The sequence below is a fragment of the Nyctereutes procyonoides genome, unplaced genomic scaffold (genome assembly GCF_905146905.1).
Source record: "Nyctereutes procyonoides isolate TBG_1078 unplaced genomic scaffold, NYPRO_anot_genome, whole genome shotgun sequence".
Taxonomy (NCBI): domain Eukaryota; kingdom Metazoa; phylum Chordata; class Mammalia; order Carnivora; family Canidae; genus Nyctereutes; species Nyctereutes procyonoides.
Genome location: NW_026575133.1, coordinates 15912636 through 15933182, shown reverse-complemented (window position 1 = coordinate 15933182; position 20547 = coordinate 15912636). Strand labels below are relative to the sequence as shown.

Genomic DNA, 20547 nt, shown 5'->3' with positions numbered 1-20547 from the left:
CAGCTACCAGAGGTCATTTGCAGCTTCATTTCTCTGAGTTAATTGGTCCAAGGGCTTAGGTTCTTAGTGATTTGAATTGTAGAACTGGGACAAATGGCAAATACAAGCCACACGATCACACCTCTGAAGTAGGACAATAGGATGAACCAACCATGGAACTATCAAGAAGGCTGACTCCAGAAATCATCCTTCAACTCAGCCTAACGGATATTATCTGGAAGTGATTAATAAGTCTTGGCCCTCTCTAACTCTAGTGTGGAGACTTACTCAGAATTACATTTTTGGTCTATGAAAGAGCTGGGACTAGACCACAGATCTCCCACCTAAGTTCTTCAGCTGTATTATTCTCCTCCTTATAGTATGAAGATGCCACAAGCCATGTAGGATACAGATAGGATACAGACCCAATCCTTCCAGCTGCCTCAGCTAATTAATCTACTTGCATCTCTGCCCATCTTGCATATTATAATCTTTTGAATCCAACAGCAGAAGCTCCTAGAAATTTTGAAGAAGCACCCACCGGGAGCCAACGACCAATGTCTCCTGTGTGAAGCCAGCCATCCTCATCCAGAGCTTCCTTGGTTTTCTCAGGATCCTTCAGGTATCCTTTGAACACATTGCTGCCCTTGATGCAGATCTGCACAAGAAAGCAGAGGATGGTTAAGAGTGGCAAAGGTTGCACCTCCCAGCAGAGGCACTTCAAGTCAAACCCAAGTCTGCTCACATCACAGCTGTGTGCTCTTTGTGACATAAACATCTCTACCGTGATTGTCTGGGCATGACTACAGAGTATAATCTACCCACCTCTCCTTCATTGTTCACTGAAAAGTAGTTCATGTCAGGTACATCTTCTAGCTTCACATGATTGCAAGCCAGGGGGACTCCAACATGCCCTAGAATACACCACATTGAATCAGCTGAGGAACCACAAAACAGTGATAATTCCAGGCACGTTTGTGATATATTTATGGATTGACTCTAAAAGAAAAAGACTGAAAAGCTACCTGATGTCAATGCTGGATAGCCAAGATAGAAACGTCTGGACTGAAACTTGAGTTTGGCATTTGTCACACTTGTCCAGAGCAGTGAGGTCATCTAACCTAAACCCCAGTTCAGTTAGAACCCTTCTCCCAACCGCTGCATCTGCCCAGTAGGTGGAGAACCTACCTGATGTCCAGTCCCCAGGTGATGTAAATGTACAGCCAGCAGTGCATTCTGTTTGACCATAAGCTTCAAACACCTGGGGAAACAAAAGAAGGGTTTGAGACTTAAGAGAAAGCATGAGGTGTGGTAACAAGGCAAGACATGAGGAAAGCAAGATCTCAGGGTTGGAAAATACTTGGTGTCCTAAAACCTCTGACCCACACCTGAGCTGTAAAATCTCTACAACTTGGATGCAGTCGAAAACCAAAAGGCTCCAGAGATGGAGCAAAGTATAGAAACTTCTACTGTACCTTCAGGAAAGGTAGCATTTCAAGTTGAGCCTGGGCAGTTGGAGCACTTCTGAAGGCACTAAGGGAAGTGAGCAGTGTTTTTTGTTTGTTTTCTGGAGGGCAGGGGGTTGGTATTTTTTTTGTTGTTGTTGCTTTTTAAGGAAAATAGCTTCAGCTGTGATATAGAACAGGAGTTGGCAGGCTTTTTCTTTACAGGACCAGATAGTAAATATTTTCAGTTTTGTGAGCCTCTGGGTCACTTAGCCAATGTAGCACAAAAGCAGCTATAGACATCATGTAAATGATTGGGTATGGCTATGTTCCACCAAAATGTCACTTCCAAAAAGAGGCAACTGGCCAGATTTGGCCTGAGCTGTGGTTTGCCCACCCCTGGTGTAGAGTATCGATAACTTTGGAGACAAGCTGGTGGGGCAAACAGGTTGCATCAACTACTGCAGTGGGGTAGGGGCTGTGATAGGCAGACTTTGTAGAGATGGAGAAGGTGGTGTTTCTGGGAAGGGTGTGGCAACAGGACCTACTGATCCACTGGCTTAGGGGCTAAGAGAAATGAAAGTATGAAGAATGGCCAAGAGGGTGCTACTTTGAAAGAGTAGAGGACCTCTGACCTTGGCATCAGTTCAGAATCTTTTTTGATGGTGGATATACCTAAGGGGACTCTGTGAGGACAGGTCATCTATTTCATGCTGTGCATGTTGGTCAAATGGATGAACTAGTTAGCAATCTGGGGGAGAAAATCGAGAATTTCCATGCCCAAGTACATGTATGCAATTTCATATGGAATAGAGACTTCATTGGAAAAAAGTAAAACCATAAGATTATCAGAAAACATGAATGACATCAGCCTTATGGAATATTTGAGTCAGGGAGTCCTGGGTAAGCAATTCAAAAACCACAAATAAAGATTAATCAGTGTGGTGAAATAAACATTTGAAACTTTTAATATAGCAATATACAAGGCAAAAAGATGAGATTAGGAAAAATATTTCTAACAAGACAAAGATTAATATTATTACTATATGAAAAAAATTTTTAAAAATATTATTACTATATGAACTCTTGGAAGCAATGTGAAAAATAACCAAATTCTCATCCAGCCATTTTTCTATAAGAAAGTAATAGAGTAATTCATGGAAGAAATACAAGTGCCAATAAGTGATAGAAAAAATGGTCAGTGTTAATAAAAGAAACACAGTGAGATTTTTCATGTATCTGGTTGGTTAAGATTTAAATGACTGAGAAAACCTGACACTGGCAAGAATGTGGGGAAAGAAGATCGCATGCATTATTTGCAGCAATGTATAAAAAAGACAAGATCTTTCTGGAGGGAAGTGTGATAATCTACATTAACTTAAAAAGAAAATTCCTACATTTTGGCCCAGTAATGCCTACTTGCAGTGATTTCAATACCCAAGTTGATAATTGCATAAATGTAAAGGATATACAAATATCCTGATCATTTCATTGATTATAATAGAGAAAAAATAGCAACTTAAGTGTTGATCAGTAGGGGACTAGTTACTTAGGTACATCCAATAATATACTGCAAAACCATTAAAATGATGTAGATCTTGATTGGACCAGGACCAATCTTGATGGGACATGGTTTAACAAGTATTTTAGACCTGATGCCAGTTGATATAAAGGTTTCTATACACAGATGCATAAAGAAGGATTCTAGGATTATTTTCTCTTGATTTCATTTTTTAAAGGGTGTCTTCATTTTTTAAAGAGTGAGATTTGTGCCCAAGTGAAATAAGCTATCTTCAAAGAAGATACTTGGCTTACCGGACATCCCAGTGCTGCCCGGAGGAACATCAGGACTGGAGAGGAGATGGGGGCGGCTCCAGTGACCACAAACTTTATTCTCCCTCCAAGGGTGGCCTGTGCAGTAGAAACAAAAGAACTGTTGAAAACTCTTCCCTTGGCTTCCATTTCCTCCACTGCTAAATGGGTAGAACAGCCTAACCAGTGTTTTTTTTAATAAGAATTAAACTAGTTAGTTTACAAAGCACTTAAGAATAGGGGCTGACATTGAAAAACACCACTCAAAATGTTAGCTGCTATTTTTGCCATCATCTGTAGCTGGCACTATTCCTGCAGTTTTTAAAAAGTTCCTCAGATAATGCATATTCTCAGGCCCTTCGCATTATTACATATATTCTCAACAGACCACCTATGAGAATAAGAGTATGTGCTAGAACTTGAGTAAAATCTATATTTTACTTTTTGACCAATTTCCTTCAATGACAAAATTGTCCAAGAGAGATCTCAAAAAGTAAGTAAACACCATTAAAGAGACATTCAGCCATCAGAGAAAAGGCAAAATATGATAAGCTATAAGGAAGCCCAGATATTTGCCTGGTTCTGTCCAGGCCCCAACCAGCCTACCTGGATCTTTGCAAAGATGAGCTTGTCCCAAATACTGTCACGCCTGATGATACCCTTTTTCACTTCATTGAATTTACAGGAAATAGCCAAGTTCAATAAGAACTTCTTCAAGGGTGTCTTGGCTTCATTTTGTACCTGTAAGATGATAGCTCCTCTTAGTTAGAAACCTATTGGATACTCACCAAAGCCATTTATCAGTGAGCAAGAGTGACTTCTTGCTTCACAAAGAAGTGACTTTCATTCATGAACTGGGTGCTAAACAATGATGAATCCACAAAATTATGGCCACACTAAGACATAAGTGTACTGAGTATATATGTATGGAGATTTCTTGTCCTTGGTAAACAACTTTGACAACTGAGAAAAGCATATCCTCAAAATGTTGTCAGTATCTGCCCACCAAAGTCACCTAAGAATACTAGATTAAAAAAAAAAAAAAGCTCAATGGGTAATACCTTTTGAGCTTTTGAGTTAATAGATCAAAGACCTAGGGATTTGATATTTTTTTAAACAAGCACCACCTCCCCTGAACCCCACAATACCTGATGCTTATATACATTAAGTTTAGAGAAAAACCACTTTTCTCCATAATTAAAGCTCCTTTAGCCACACCACACAAAACCCAACAGACTTTCCACTTATTTCTTCCCTTTGGGCTTAATTCTGACACCATTTTACCAGCTCACATTATTTCACCAGACTCCTGTACTTTTGCCTCACTGACTAATCAACCATGCACCTGCCAAAAGAGAGCTTCAAGTACTACTTGAAATCCCCCCTTACTTTTAAAATTAAATCCTGAACCCCATATTCTGGTCTTTGGGACTCCATCCTATTGGAAGTCAGATTAAAGGAAAGCAAAGTTCTTTTCCAGTTCAAAATGGGGAAAGAACTCGCTAGCCATCTTCCATATTTATACTTCCATTTTTGAGTATATAGCTAGATGGAGCTGTTCATTCTCACCCCCTAATGCCAACTGTGCTGTCAGCTCTAGGCATCTACTCGTGCCTATACCATCATTTTACCAGTGTCTCACCAGCTTTCTCCAAGATCTACACTCAAATGTTGCTAGAATCCTGTCATTCCTGATAACTGTTTCAACCTTAAGAGATTTATCTTCAATTATTTACAAGACAGCTCCTCCTAATAAGTCACTGACAAGAGCTGGAATTTGGAGCCTCACACTAATAAAGCCCTCCATTTTTAAAATAAGTGGCAGAAGTAAACTCTATGTTAAGTATCACCATATCACAAAAAATTATCAGAAGTAAAAATGTCTGGGGAGCCTGGTGGTCCAGTTGGTTAAGCATCTGACTCTTGGTTTCTGCTCAGGTCATGATCTCAGGGTCATGAGATCGTGCCCTGAATTAGGCTCCGTACTTGGTGTGGAGTCTGCTTGAAATTCTCTCTCCCTCTCCTCTGTTCCTCCTGCTCAAGCTCTCTCTCACAAATAAATAAATCTTTTAAAAAAATAAAAGTAAAAATGTCTAACAACATGAACAAAAACCATAACAACCACCAAATAATTCCATAGCATGTTGAGAGCTACTAGGATCGTGAACAGTTCTGTTAAAAACAGCACTTTCAATGTCTCAGGGTCATCCGTGCTCTAGAATGCTGTCTGTCCCATCATTGAAGTCCCAGCATGGTATCTTAAGATTCACAGGTGTGAAGGAGAGAGCTATAACTCATGGGTGGAGTTCAAAGCATGTGAAGAGTGGCCACATGTTACTTCCTTGGGGCCTCAGGGCTCCTAGGTCTATGGAATTATAAGACAATCAAACACATGCTTAAGAGCCTGGGCTCTATTACTATTTTGCCTGGGTTCATATCCCAGTTACAAGGGCTCCTTGGAAAGATTAGACAATCCAAGACTTGGGTGCGAAACATACAAGATAATATTGGGACATGTTATGTCACAAGCAGGGAAGCTATCAGAAACTACCAGGGTTATATCAAAAGGACACATGAACAGCTTGATGGAGCTCCCAGCTTCCATGGTGGGACAATTTGGAGATCACAAAGAATGACTGAAATGTATTAAGCATAAAATTATGCAAATCACAGTTCATAATATTAAAAGGAAAAAATCTCGGTCATTTGAGAAGATCACTGGGGCACCAATTCATTATTCTGAAGATTGATAAATAAAGGGAAAGAGTATTTGTCATGTTTTTATGGAAGAATCTCAGCTAATGAATGCAAGAGAAGTGACTAAGTTAGAAAAATCACCATGTTGTAGACTGTAATGAAAAGCAGAGCAGTGATCAATCTAACTACTTTGTGACAATATGACTTTGGCCCAACCCGTTACTGGATGTCGCTCTGGTCAAATTGTTTTGTTTTGTTTTTTAATCTCTGAGGTTCAGTCTCAATAATAAGTGTAGATGTGATTTCCTATGTTTTTGTGAGGATTCAATGACAGAACACATATGAAATGCTGACCATGGGACCTGGTACCTCATTAAGAAGTTCAATAGTCAGTAGGTATGATGAAATCAAAGTAACCCCTCAGTGACTCAGCTTAATTTTGAGGGGCTCCCTAAGTCTCTTAATTGAGCTCTTTCTCCATATCTGGTCCAAGTGATCATATCCAGATGAAAGGGGTTTCATTTATGATGTTTTTTCACAGTTGCCATTTGTGAATGTGGCCATAAGTGGATGCTTATAGGGAGTGGGGAGTGGAAGTAGAAAAAATTTCTTAGAAAGATGGAGTCCCTCAGAGCCTTAGTTAGGCTTAATCTCGGGGCCAGCCCAGCAGAACCAAGGTTGGTACCTTATCATAGATCCTGTTGAGTAGTCGAGGCACAGAAGGAAAAAGTGTGGGCTTTAGAGTTTTCAGGTCCTCAGGTAGCAACCGAATATCTCCTTGGAAGAAACCAACTCTGGCACCACAAGAATATATAACAGCCTAAAAGCAAAACCAGAGACCAGGGTTCAGAGCCAAAGGTCCACTATAGGTAGGGCCTGTCTTGGATGGAATTGAGGAACAAGGTTGACATTCATGGGCACTTCTCTCTGGATAGCACCTCCCCCACAAACATTAGATACCCAGAATTCTGGCAGCCTAACCCCAAGACAGGTTGGAAACTCACTGCTGCTGGGGTGGCAGGACAGGTAAGACCAGCCGTGAGACTTAGGGCCCAGCCTACTCCACCTATAGCTCGGAGGGACAGTCTGACAGCTGCCCTTTGTAAGAGAGGGTTCATTACGTAGCACTAAGGAAAACACTGCCAGTTAAACTACAGCATGCCTACAATTGCAAGACCATCTCAGTTTCAGAGGTGTTAAAATGTGAAAAAAATGTGATTAGAATTGATATTTTATTAATCAGATGTCAATACTTTAGCCCAACTGAACTGAATTGTTGATTTCGGCACTTCGCACGTCCACAGATAAGCTGGTTGAAGTGGTATTTAAGTGGGTAGCAGAGAGGGGATTTTCCACTCTTACAACCACACATGTTTTTGGAAAGCCAACACTACTTTCAGTTCTCAGATCAGCTTCAGAGCTGCCTGGAAAGCCTGGAATCCACTCACAGAAAGGTGGCTCTCTGGCACACACACAACCCTGAGCGGCTCTACCTCACGACACTGAACATCCTACCTATCAGATGCTCCTTCTCTGTCCTTCCGTGGTTAACTTCCCGTTCTCTAACTCGAGATCTTTTTTTAAAAAATCCTAACCAAAGTAAAATTTAAAAGACAAAACAGTGTTTCCTATCTCGGCTCCAAATTAAGAGTGGATAGTAAGCCCCTGGGTAGGACTTCACCATTCCCAGGCACGCCGTGGGAAAGCAGGAGCAAGCATTTGTCCTGCTGGACATACACAGACATGGTGAGAAAGGCTTTGTGGCAAGTTAGGACTAATGCTGGACTCAGCTGTGCCAGCTCCCTGCCTACTGGTTTCCCATTAGAGAAAGGACTGGAAATGTGTAGCTGCCTTTGGAATAAACATGGAACTAGCAAGTCAAGACCACCTTTTCACATATGTGCTGGGAACCTAGGACACTCACCTGTACAATCCTCTCAAACATATGAGCCAAGGGCAGGTAGGATATGGTCACATCTTCAGGGGTGGGCTTGAAAGTATACTGTAGATTAGAACAAGGAGGAGACATTGTGTTAATGCCAACTTTCTCTTCCAAAGGAGACTTAAAAGTAACTCCCATTAACTACAGTTAATAATACTGTATTGCATATCTGCAAGTTAGTAAGTGAGCAGATCTTAAAAATTCTCATCACAAGAAAAAAAAAACTATAGCTATGTGTGATAATGGATGTTAGATTTATTGTGGGAACCATTTTGCAACATATATATGGAATCATGTTGTGTATCTGAAATTAATATAGTGTTATGTTAATTGTATCTCAAAATTTTTTCTTTAATTTTAAAGAACTGCTCCTTCCCAGGACTGCCACACCCAGTTGTACAGGTGGTACACTGTATAACTCTGAGAGGTGCCCCTTAATTTCACTGAGTGTAGAGATGTGCAGTGATTCTAAAAGGCCAAGGCTTGAAAATGCACAGTCCTCTGGACAAAGATACACCACTATTTGTCCCTTCTTCAGGCCTTTATCATGAGTTTTGTTTTTGTTTTGTTTTGTGTTAGTCTCTGACTCCTCTTACATCAGGATTAAAATCTTATGACAGATTTACATTTTAATGAAGACCTCTTTGACAATTGACCACTGACCTCCACACATTTGAGGAAAGAAGAAACATTTGATATAATATTTTGATGGGTCAGCATGGCTCCTTTAGGGTCACCTGTAGGAAACAGGACATGGAGAGAAAGATCCTTTAGATAACTAATAGGTAGCTTTTGGCTATGAAAGAAGAAGATGTGTTCAATTGGTTCTGTTCCCAAGAGCCAAGAGTTTCTCCTGTCACTGTGCCCTTTTATGAATGCTATAGGACTCTGTTTATAAATGATTAATGCACCCAGAGACACTACTGCTGACACCTTTATTAGCCTTCTACTACCACAGAGGGTAACAGCCACAATCTCAGATTGCAACAGTCAAAAACAAAAATCCAAGTAACTTCATCTTGTGCAGTTTTTAAGACTTCAGACCTAACTATATTACCTAACTATCTCATCATGAACAGGTACAATGGACAGGAGGATGTGACTCTAGGTCATCATGGTCCATTATCAAAAGCTATTAGGAGTTTTAATAGAAAAGTAATGGCTGGGATAGGGTAAGGCACACACTGATCTGTGTAGAACTATCCCTGGGTCACCTTGATTGAGTGAAACTATTTTGGTGGTGTCAGGTTGAGAGAGTGGGGGCTTGGGGAAGAAAGTTGACTTCCTGATGCCATCTGAATGGCTCCTGAAATCCATACCATGTAAACACCTCCCAGTGTGTTCAATGAAATGTACTTGCTTATACTTAGGTTTTTCTATTGAGCATCCATACTCAAAAGCTCTAAGTTATGAGATCCTAATGATAGGGTTCATTATAGGATATATTTACCAGCCCATCAGTGCTCAGTGACTCAAGCTATGTGTTTTAGCCAACCAGGGGCCTCTGGGACAGCTTCATGCACACTGACCTGTGGTTCCACTAGTGAAGCAGATGATACTCAGGTCTTCTGGTCTAGGAGGCTAGAGAGGGGAAGCACAAGGGTTAACCTACCAAGAACTTTGGGAATTTAACAGGGCAAGACTGACATTTGAGCAGGAAAAAAAAACTTACCACAGGTTTTCTGAAGTTCTCTTTGCCTAGATTCTACACGAATAGGAAGCCAAGAAAGGAGGTCATTAGTTATGATGGAAAGACATACAACAAACACCGCCCTCTCTCTTCTCTATGCAAACACCTCACTTTTATGTGATAGAACCAAAATTCTAACCTAGATCAGACCTGGAACCCAACATTCCAGCACAGAGGAAGCCTGAGGGAGGAGCATAAATTTTCTCTAGGACGTCAGTCTCAAGAAGGTAGATTCCAGAAGTCCAAACTCACCTTTGTACTTCTGAGGTCTAGTCATTTAGGACCATTACTAAATCTTTCTGAATAACAGAAATAGTTGACATTGCATGCTTTACTACATACCAATCACTATTTGGAACACTTTATATAGATGAACTCATGTAACTCTTTACAACCCATCTGCGAGGTGGGGACTATTTCAGCCTCATTTTAGAGAGGGGAAGAGGGAGACGTGGAGCACCTTGCCTAAGGTCACCTAATAGATGTAGAGCTGGAATACAAACCCTGCAACCTGACTCCAAGACCTCTATATATCTATCAGTATGGATAGATCCTCTGCTTAGAAGTCTGTTCCCATTGGCCACAGACCCTCTCCTCTGACATGGCTTCTGAATCATTTTAGGGACATTATTCTCAAGGCTTCACAGCATGAGTCTCATGGACTCCTCTCCTGCCACTGCAGGCAGACAACAGCCTGTGCTCTCATGTAGATGTCCTGAGTGTATATCCCCTGGTGTCAGGCCAGCTCAAGCCACTAGTTGAATTTAAAGCCCATACCTCCGCATCAAACAGAGATAAGATCTCAATTCCACTTTTCTCTGCTCTTTGCTTCAGGTCATCTTCAAAGGGATCCATGAGGATGATCATTTTCAGGCACGGGGTGAGGCCCTTCTCCACATTCTCTATCAGGGTTGATGCCTTTTGGGGAGTATCACAGATCACTGTGGCGATATCAGCTGAAAGCAAAAACAGAGCTGGAGGTCACCTCCTTGCTCTACTAGGTACCTGACTGCCTTGCAAGGAGGGAGAGTTTTTTTTTTTTTTTAATTTCAAAGCTAGTGGGTACCCAAAGGAGATTACACCTGCAAATCAGGTGTATAATGTGCAAAACCTGAAGCAATTCCATCAATAATAAGTGAACTTAATCAAAACAGAAGCACATAGTTTGCATGTGTGCTGCCCAGTTTACAGTTTCTAGAATCACGAAATTCCTTTTGCTAAAAAATACTGACAACACACATGGATCACTCAGGTGTGGTCCTGTCAATGTGTTTTCTGTTGGGAAGGGAAGTAGGGCGCAGAAGGAAAAAGAAGGGACAAATGGGATTTTAGCAGACAGGCGTTTTATGATTCTATATGTTAGCATGTTTTTTTGATACTTGTTTATAAAAATTTAAAACTTCTGATTGTGTCTATAGTCCCAATGGGTCTACTCACTTACCCTACTAGTTCTGGGACAGAAAGTAAGATTTTAGATATGTGAACGGGCTGTTACTTGACCACTGAGCTTGTCCTTGTTTCTCTAACAATGGTAATTTTTTCTACAAATCCACCATGGACATTGGTATATGCTGGCTAATTGTACTGACTTGAATTTACAACAACAGGAAATGAAATCAGTGGTTTCATAGTGATTTAGTCAATTAAATGACTTAGTCACCCACTCTATGACCTATTATCCAGTGTGGCCAAAGTAAGCTGTGTTATCTCTAGACTCTATTGTCATGCTATGCCACCTTGAGCATTTCGTTGAGCCTTTTATCTGTGGATATCCCTGCTTGGGCTTTTTGTAATTTCCTTGTAAATTATATCCTTGGTACTCCAAGATAGGAAAGACTTCAGCAAATTCTGGCCATAGCATTCCAAGTTGGCTAACACAAGCAGATGTTGAGGAATTACACAGCATTAAGACAAAATCAATTTATAATTTAATAGCAAAGTTTTACCCTTGTTGACAATGTATATGATGGCTTCTGCTCCCAAGGTATCATACAGGGGGACGGCTACCATGGAGTATGTGTAACAAGCCAACTCGGAGATGATCCACTGTATAGAGAAAAGCTCAAGTAAGGACTAAAGAAAGCTTTGAAATGGAAAAGTATTACTTCAATCATTCAGCCAATAAATGCTTATTTGATGCCTTTGTGTTAAAAGAAATCACCTGGGGGCCCTAGAGACTTCCACTGCTAATGTGATAGAGAACATTTAAATCAGGGAAATAAGCTAAGCACAAATGATTACAATACAAAGGACCAAAATACAAAGGTAGAGCGTGGTAAGTTCTATCCAGAAAAGGTATAGAAACTACTAGTTAAAAGGGTATTTTTCTTAGGTGGGGTGTAGGAGGGGCAGAAGAAGAGGAAGAGAGAGTCCCAAGCAGATTCCCCACTGAGTGTGGAACCCGACATGGGGCTTGATCTCACAACCCTGAGATCATGATCTGAGCCCAAATCAAGAGTTGAATGCTCAAATGACCAATCTACCCAGGGCCCCAACTTTAAAGAGGTGTAAGAAGGGAGAAAACTCCTTTGGGGAGGGGTCGTAAAGGCATCTGGGACTGCTCTGGGGAAAGTGACGGAAATTGGGCAGGGCTTTGAAGGACTGGTAAGACTTGGTCATGAAGATGGAGGCAGAGCAGGCATTCAGAGAAGGAAGCAGATGAAGAAAGGATAGTACAACATCACTGTGTATACATCAAGAGGCATGAGGAATAATACAAAACAAATTGGAAAGATGATCAGAATCTGCTAACAGTGGGCCTTAGGTGTCCGTCTAGATGTCATGTGCTGAACTGTGCAACCCCCAACCTTATAGTCATGTTGAAACCCTAACCCCCAATGTGACTGCTTTTGGATATCTCTTTTTAGAGGCCTTTAAAGAGGTAATTAAGGTTAAATAAAGTCATATAGATGGAGTCCTGATCTGATATGACTGGTGTCCTTCTAAGGAGAGGAAGAGGCACCAGGGATGACAGAGGAAAGGCCATGTGAGGACTCACTTTGAAGGAGCCACTTGCCAGCCAAGAATAGAGGCCTCAGTAGAAACCAAACCTGCTGACATCTTGATCTTGGATTTCTAGCCTCCAGAACCATGAGAAAATAAATTTCCATTGTTGAAGCCATCCCATCTTGGTATTTTGTTATGGCAGCCCAAGGAGATGAATAGACTAGGTTTGGCATTAAATTCCTAAACTAGAATCAAGGATATCTCTTCTTATTGAGGCCGGGTGGTCACAAAGGTGGATTATGTAGATTCGCCTAAAAGTGCATCTGGTGCTCTCTCAGGTCTTTGGTGAAGCAACTATCTCTAGGGAACATAGGACATCCAACACTCTGAAGCATACAAAGGCTTTGTCTAAGTATATTGGTCTAATGACTTAACTAAAGCTTAATTCCAATCATTTCAATGTCTAAAATCTGCTTTAAATCCCTGTGGAAAGATGGGGACAGCCAGTCTCAGTAGCAATGGGTACCTTGTTTGACAAGTTCAAATACAGCATGCAAGTTCCAATTCTAATACAAATGCCTCTTCCTTTCCACAATATCCACAAGCTCTTATTTGCCAGCCCCACACAGCCTTCTTATTTTCCTCATACAACAAAGAGACTGAGTTAAAGTGAATCATTATGGGCTAGGAAATAAGAGAAATCCAGTTACTAGCCTAGAGCACTAAGCACTCAAGCAGGGATCAAAGAGGCCCTTGAGCTATAACTCTTTACAGGAGGACAATATTTAAAGGATAGCAAGGCTTTAAATAGTTTTGGTAAGTCATCAGCAGGTGTCAGAGTGCTGGTTTGGGGGTGGGGTTTAAGTCTTTAGACCTAGCCTTGATTTATTTCTGGAGTTCACTTGAGCATGGTTACCTCTGGCCTATTCTGAGCAAAGATGCCAACCGATTGGTCTGATGATGGCTCATATCCTTTATGCAAGAGACAGGAGCCCAGGTACTCTGCGCGATCAGACACCTATGAGAGAGACAGAAGGGGTGGGGGGGGGGAAGCAGTCAAGACCTCAAAGAGACCAAATAACCCAGAATACCACATTAACAAAAGAATCTATCCAAAACCATGGGCATGACTTACCTGCTTGTAGGACAGCCATTTGTAGGGCTGGTTTGGTTTTCTATATCCCAAGCAAGGCCCATTGTCTAAAAACATAATATTGAAAGAAAAATCAGTGCCAGCTGCAAATCCTTTGGTAATCATAGAAGGTAAAAAGAGATTAGGAAGAGACAAGGCACAAAGGAGGAGAAATCCAGTAAAGATGTGAGCTTCTCTTATGTGTCAAGGAAAGTCAAAGGCAGTAAGGACTCCATTCTCAAAGGCAGAGTCTTACAAACTACATCTGAAACATTTAGGAAATGCATTGAAACATTCGGAGTGGTTCAGTATTGGAATATGTGACCTCCATGGTTAACAGGCATTTGGAGAAAACCAGGAGTATGAACTACCCACATGATGTGAACAAGTAAAAGCCCGTAAGTAAACACAAACAGCCTATATCAAATGATAATCTTAGATTGAGCTTCCTTATAATAAAAGAAATGTATGCTCATAAAAAATGTAGAAAAAAAATCAAAATAGGAGTTGTCAATGATTTTATCACCTAAACACTATTACTAACACTGATATTGATTTTCATGGTTTCTTTGTATAGTTTTACAGGATTATGCTCATTCCAAAGATATATCCTGGATCCTACTTTCTTCCTCCATTTGATATAAAAATTCCCATGTTATTATTTCTTTTCTGTATAGATTTCAGTGGCCTTTTATGGCCAATGGAGGAAGGGCACTGTTGTTGAAGGACTTTGTTTCATTGTGGGTATTTAGATTGTTTCCAAGCTTGACACTTGAAATAATGCTCTGATAAATATTTCCAAATTGCTAATTTCAAATTCAGAACATTTCTTAGGATAGAGTCTCTGAAATGAAATACCATGATGCAGAGCAGTTGTGAGAATGGACTTTTCTCCCATCAGCACCACGTCAAGCAGTAGTCATTCAATAGTATCTTTTTCATATGCCTTCTGGTTTGCTAAGTTTAAAAAGTCAGTACTTTTGTCTAAGTTTCTTTAACAGCTATAAAAGTGGGACCTTTTCCCTTGTTTCATTTACTCTCTCAAATCACTTGTTAATGTAATTTGCCTGTTTATATGAGAATGTCTCCTGAGATACTGAGGCTCATAAGCAACTCCAGGAACATATACATGTGTGCACACACACACACAAGTACACACTTGTACACACACACATAAGCATTTGCCTTCAACATAATTACAATTGTGTCATACATTTGACAATCAAAGAACTAAACTCCTGAAGAGCTAAAATTTAGGAACTCCACTTACTAGAATAAATAGTAATGTCAACCATGAGAGCCATGGCAATGGTGGTGTTAGGTTAGGGTGTAGCACTAACTGAGAAATTCCCACATCTAAACCAGAGTGAGATGGAGTTATCAACAGAAAAGTAGAAGGTAAGGAAATTCTATCTAGAGGATCTAGTCAAATGGCTAGAGGGATTCAGGTCTTGCCAAAAGGTAGCATTCTGAGGCACAATTCAAGAGTAAATCAGTGAACTTCCAATCTGAGTGACAGAAAAAAAGGGAAAGAAAGCTGGAAAGATAGAACCACTCTGATTAAAGAAGTATTTTTAAAATGAATGAGGAGGGCAGCCCGAGTGGCTCTGCGATTTGGTGCAGCCTTCAGCCCAGGGCGTAATCTTGGAGACCCAGGATCGAGTCCCACATCGGGTTCCCTGCATGGAGCCTGCTTCTCCCTCTGCCTGTGTCTCTGCCTCTCTCTCTCTCTCTCTCTCTCTCTCTCATAAATAAATAAATAAATAAAATCTTTAAAAAAATGAATGAGGAGACTGTCCACAGGAAATGTTAGGACACTTTCTCTCTGCTGGAACAGCTGCATGAAATCTCAAGAAGTCAGGCCTCACACTGAAACTTCCCCAGAGGCAAGACAAGTCCTCCTTCAGAGGTGTTCACAACCACCGCTCCATCCCAGAGAATGTACTTCTGGTGGTCTACCACTGCAAGCACTGGTCTTAATACTCCTTACTAGTGATAGCTGCCACTATTGGAATATTCCCTGTACACCATAACCAACTGTTGTTATCCCTACTAAGCATTATGATGGACTGGGGCAGTTTCTTCAAGCTCACCCAGTAAGAAATGGCAGCAAATGTGGAAATACATACTAATAACTAAAGATGAAAATTCTAGCAGAGGCCCATGGTCAAGGAACAAGTCAAATAATTGGCCCTAAGGGGCACCAACCAAAGTCTCATTAAACTCTGTCCCCTAGTCATCTTCAGGCTATTTAGCCAAAGTCCTGCCCGGGCAACAGCCTAGCCTTTGATTAACTTATTCAACTCAGCTCTCCTCTGTTCTAAGGTGTGGCTATCTACAAAGAGCCCACTGGCTAACTTCTTGGCAAAATTGCTGCCCTAAGCAGAAGAGTTGAAACTCTGGCCTGCAGAACCCCTGAGAAGCTTTGTTCAAGATTCAGATTCCTAGGACTCACTGTGTGGCAATATGATCCACTGCAACAAGGTGGAGCGAGAGGATCTATATTTTAAACATTATGCATAGATGATTCTCAACATAGGCCATCTATTGGGTAGAGATTAAAAGTATATGTTAGGGTTGGGGCGCCTGAGTGGCTCAGTCAGTTAAGCATTTGACTCTTGATTTCAGCTCAGGGCATGATCTCAGAGTTGTGAGACTGAACCCTGCATCAGGTGGGGCATGGAGTCTGCTTAAGAGTCTTTGTCTCCCTCTGCCCCTCTGTCTCTCTCTCTCTAAAAAATTTGTTTTAAAAAAGGTATATGTAGGGCTGATTTATTCAATTCCACCTGGGACCAGACCTATCATTTTTCTTTCTCATGCCTGCCTACAGGAGAGGCCATTTTAACTTCATCTGTTTAGTTGTAATTCAGTATTGAAAAACGTATTCTAACTGAAGAATCTTAAATGCCATGTAACATGTGTTCAATGGCTTGTTTCTAGTTACAATGACAATGGGATAAAGAAAACAACGAAGAAAATTTTGAAAAACAGAAAATTCCAAAGGAAAGTCTGTTATTTCAGCCATATGGTATCTTCAGTTGTAGAAAACTAAGAAACTAATTGTTGTTTGGGGCTTTGTTATTTGCATGGAAGCCTAAAGTAGTACTGATTTGGAGCCAGAAATACCAAGTAGTCCTCTTTGGAGCCTTAGCATAGAAGTTTTCTTTACAAGAAAACTTTCTTTGTCTGGAGAAGCAACTACTTTTATAAAGCTCTTAGGAGCTAAGCAAAAATAGAACAACCGAGTCAGAAATATTTCAGTATCAGCTGAAACATTTTCTAATGCCATCACCTTTGGAATGTTCCTGAACCTCTGAGTTTTTATTTCCTCATTTTTAAAAATAGAGGCAATAATAACTAATCCTTAAGGGTTAGGGGAAGTTAAGCAGCTAGGATGTATGTAGTGCCTGTTGCATAGTTTGCACTTGAGAGGAGTTGGCTGTTAAATATTGTCATAGCTAAAGGGCAGAAGGGATAAGAAATCACATAGGCAGGGGCACCTGGGTAGCTCAGCCAGTTAAGCGTCTGCCTTTGGCTCAAGTCATGATCCCGGGGTCCAGGGATCAAGCTCCACATCAGGTTCCCTGCTTGGTGGGGAGTCTGCTTCTCCCGCCCTTTCTGCCTCCCTCCCACTCATGCCCTTGTCTCACTCTCTTGCTCTCAAATAAGTAAATAAAATCTTTAGAAAACAAAAAGTACATAAGCAAATCTATGTCTGGACAGAGTGTCACAAGAAAAAAAAAAGATGTAGGGAGAAGTATAAGCTGGCTGATTTTGAAAGGAAACTAGTGCACCTTGAGTTATGTTCAGTAATACAGATATAAGTAGTGAGCCTTGATGTATATGTAGGGCTGATTAGCCTTGATGTTCCAAATGGACCTACCAAAGTCCATGTGGTGGCTTTTCCAAGGAAGTCCAAAAGATCATTGCCTTCTGTGATACTAGAGTATTGACGTGGACCAGTACTGGGGTCAAGGACAAGGTTAGAGGTCAGGAGCCCTGAATGCTAATTTAGGCTCATATTCTGCATCTGTAAATGCAGGGAATTGCATTTATGAAAGTTCTATTTCTAAATTAGATTTCAAATCTAATGTACCTGTGAGTTAATCAAAATACTTTCCTACATATTATGTCAGCTCTTTACCAACTAGCTGGGGAAGCTTTCCTTGTGTTAAGTAAGGAATAGATCCAGAGAGGCAGAGTGATTTTGCACAAAGTCACACAGCTGCAAATAGAAGAGCTAGGTTTCAAACTCGAGTCTGTCTTACCCTGTTTCCAGCACCCATTCTGATACTGTATGCTACGTCCTCTGCATTTTGTATGTCTTCATTTAGACTACCACTGGGGTTTAAGAAATGAGATAGGGAAGAACAGGTATGCAACAAGACCCCATCTTGGTCTTCTTGTAGCCAAATTAGGCTGCCAAGCTTACCAGACACAGCAAGTCCTCTTTGGAAAACTTCATACATTGTCTTGACATCTGGGTAGTAGTAACACAGTGGGTCATTGGACTTCTGGCCAACACACTTCCGTGCCCCTCCCTAAGACACAAGATCAAGTTTAGGCCAGGCCTGAGTTTCTCCCACCCTTTGCAATCTCTCATGGATTGAATTGAAGAGACCATAAATACTGAACATTGAGGTCGCAGGAATGACATCTTTATTATTCAATCAATTTTTAAATCCCCAAATTGTAGTATCTCAACATTATAGAAACCCAGTGAATGTCACAGTTATGTTTTTGGCAATTTTCCCCAACCCCTATGGGCGTATATACATACACATGTGGAGAGAGGAGAGATAATATTATATTTTATGTTTTAAAAAAATCATACCAATTTTCATCATCTACCAAATGCACACTATATTCCAGCGCTATATAAATACTATAAATGCAAAGAGAGTTAAGACAAAATCCTTGTCCATCAGCGTCTCATTAATGAATCTTTGGAGTGGAGATGAAGTGAAAAGGGAAAACCTACAACTATAATATTGTGATGATATAGGAAGATGCGTGATGCTACCCATTCTGTATTAAGTAGAAAGGTGGTAAAGAAAGAATACTTAATAAGGACTTTGAAGATAAGTAAGCATTTACCAAAACGTTATAGTTTGGTAGAGGGGAGGGAAAGAAGGAACAATTCAGAGTGAAGGAACAGCCTGAATAAAGACACAGAGGTGAAAGACACATTGCAGAGTCTGGTGGGTGGTCTCTGTCCTGTAGAGAGCAGGGTATTAGAGAAAGAGATAGTGAATAGTGCTGTGCCTAGAAATGTCAGCTGGAACCACAGGATCAGGCCCTGATGAGGATTCTGGAGCAGCAAGAAGAGCTACAAGCATGGTCCAACCCTCACACAAGTTAGTCTAGAGGGGACCCAGGCAAATAAAACACTCAAAAATGTAAGTTACTACAGAGATAATGGCTAAAAAAGTGCTGGGTAACACATGAGGCTGTAACAAGAGATCTAGCTTAGTCTAGAGCATCAGAGAAGATTTCCATATGTCACATTAAGTCGAGGTGTCAACAATAAAGTTCCCTGTCTAGTAATAGAAGACAGGGTTTTATTGTTTGTTTACACAGATGGACCTAAGAAGAAGGAAGAAGGAGGGATTATTCAGACTCAGTTTAGGCAACTGGATGAGAAGAGAAGCATTTAACTGAGATAGAGCAGGAGGGGAAATAGGAAAGTTTGTGTAAGGGAGAAGATATGCAATAAAGAGACTTGTTGAGCTTGAGTGTCACTGAGATGGTCTAGGGCTGGGGAGAGTTCAGAATTAGAAAGCCAGATTCGAGTGTCATAAATGTTTAGGTACAATTTCATGTCATGAAAGAGGAAGGATTTTCTCAGCTAGGAAGATTTCACAGGGGTGGGCAGACTGTAATCTAGGGCCAGATCTGGCTTGTCATCTCTTTTCACAAATAAAGTTTTATTGGAACATACCATGCTCATTCACTTACATATTCTCTGCTACTTTCATGTTACAGCAGCAGAGTTGGATAGCTGCAACAGACTCCAGATGGCCTGCAAAGTCTGAGCTACTCACCATCTGGCCTTTAAAGCACATGTTGGCCAACCCTTGCTTTAGAGGAATCGAGATGGTGAGACTGAAACGCTAGACAAGGGGAGGAAAGAAGCTCAGTGACAAAGACCACCTTGAAATTAGAAAGAAATCTCATTGAAGGACATTATGAAAGACAAAAAGAAATTTTAAGAAAGAAGAATTCTCAAGTCATTTGAGAGGAAAGCTGGAGGAGAACTCATTGAATTTCAAGGTTACATGATGGGTGACCCAGAGAAGTTTGGGGAAGATGGTAGCAGCAAAAGTCAGATCTCAGTGGGTTGAAGTTCAGGAAAGGAAATCGACAGGGCACTCTTAAAGAACTGTACTGGAAAAAGGGAAGACTGAAAGGAGGTGGTGGTCTGAAGCAGCGGATCAGCAGCATAGGAAGATGCCAATGAAGAACATGCAGACAATGCCTAAATAAAAGTGTTGGTGGTGGAGAGTGGACGTAACATGGAGTAAGAGTCCCGAGTAGAGGGAAGAAGCTCTTGAAAAGATCAGAAGGGGTTAGCCTTATAAAGGAGCAGAAACACTTTCTTCTCTGAAAAGGATTGAACATAAAAAATGATGAGAACATTCTGGGGACTTTCCCTTTGCTCAGAGATGTAGAAAGCTGTGTGATTTGCTGAAAGTCAGGGAACTGAGGGGGAAAATCCCACTTCAACTTCTGCCAGTTTTCAGAATGGATAGTAACTCGAAGCCAGAATTTAACTCAAGGAAATAACTTCTTTATCATTCTCAGATATTGGGTATCTCAATGAGAACATTCTCCTACCCCCAAAGCACTGGCTCTGTCATCTAGAACATAGGTCAGCAAGATTTTTCTGTAAAGGGTTAGGCAG

General features: G+C 40.8%; 1 protein-coding gene across 4 annotated transcripts in view; it reads right to left on the bottom strand.

The window, feature by feature from the left end:
* The window catches only part of ACSL5 (acyl-CoA synthetase long chain family member 5), a 40830-nt gene that overhangs the window by 3367 nt on the left and 16916 nt on the right, over positions 1-20547 (bottom strand). For all 4 annotated transcript variants that reach the window (XM_055300270.1, XM_055300269.1, XM_055300268.1 and 1 more), the window contains exons 3-17: positions 18076-18184; positions 13647-13711; positions 13428-13529; positions 11512-11611; positions 10343-10521; positions 9548-9580; positions 9405-9456; positions 8539-8612; positions 7858-7935; positions 6619-6753; positions 3843-3977; positions 3240-3335; positions 1168-1240; positions 805-893; positions 521-637 (exon numbers count right to left, since the gene is read on the bottom strand). In XM_055300270.1, coding sequence (XP_055156245.1) covers positions 521-637; positions 805-893; positions 1168-1240; positions 3240-3335; positions 3843-3977; positions 6619-6753; positions 7858-7935; positions 8539-8612; positions 9405-9456; positions 9548-9580; positions 10343-10521; positions 11512-11611; positions 13428-13529; positions 13647-13711; positions 18076-18184 — 1437 coding nt within the window. The remainder of the gene's footprint in view (positions 1-520; positions 638-804; positions 894-1167; positions 1241-3239; positions 3336-3842; positions 3978-6618; positions 6754-7857; positions 7936-8538; positions 8613-9404; positions 9457-9547; positions 9581-10342; positions 10522-11511; positions 11612-13427; positions 13530-13646; positions 13712-18075; positions 18185-20547) is intronic.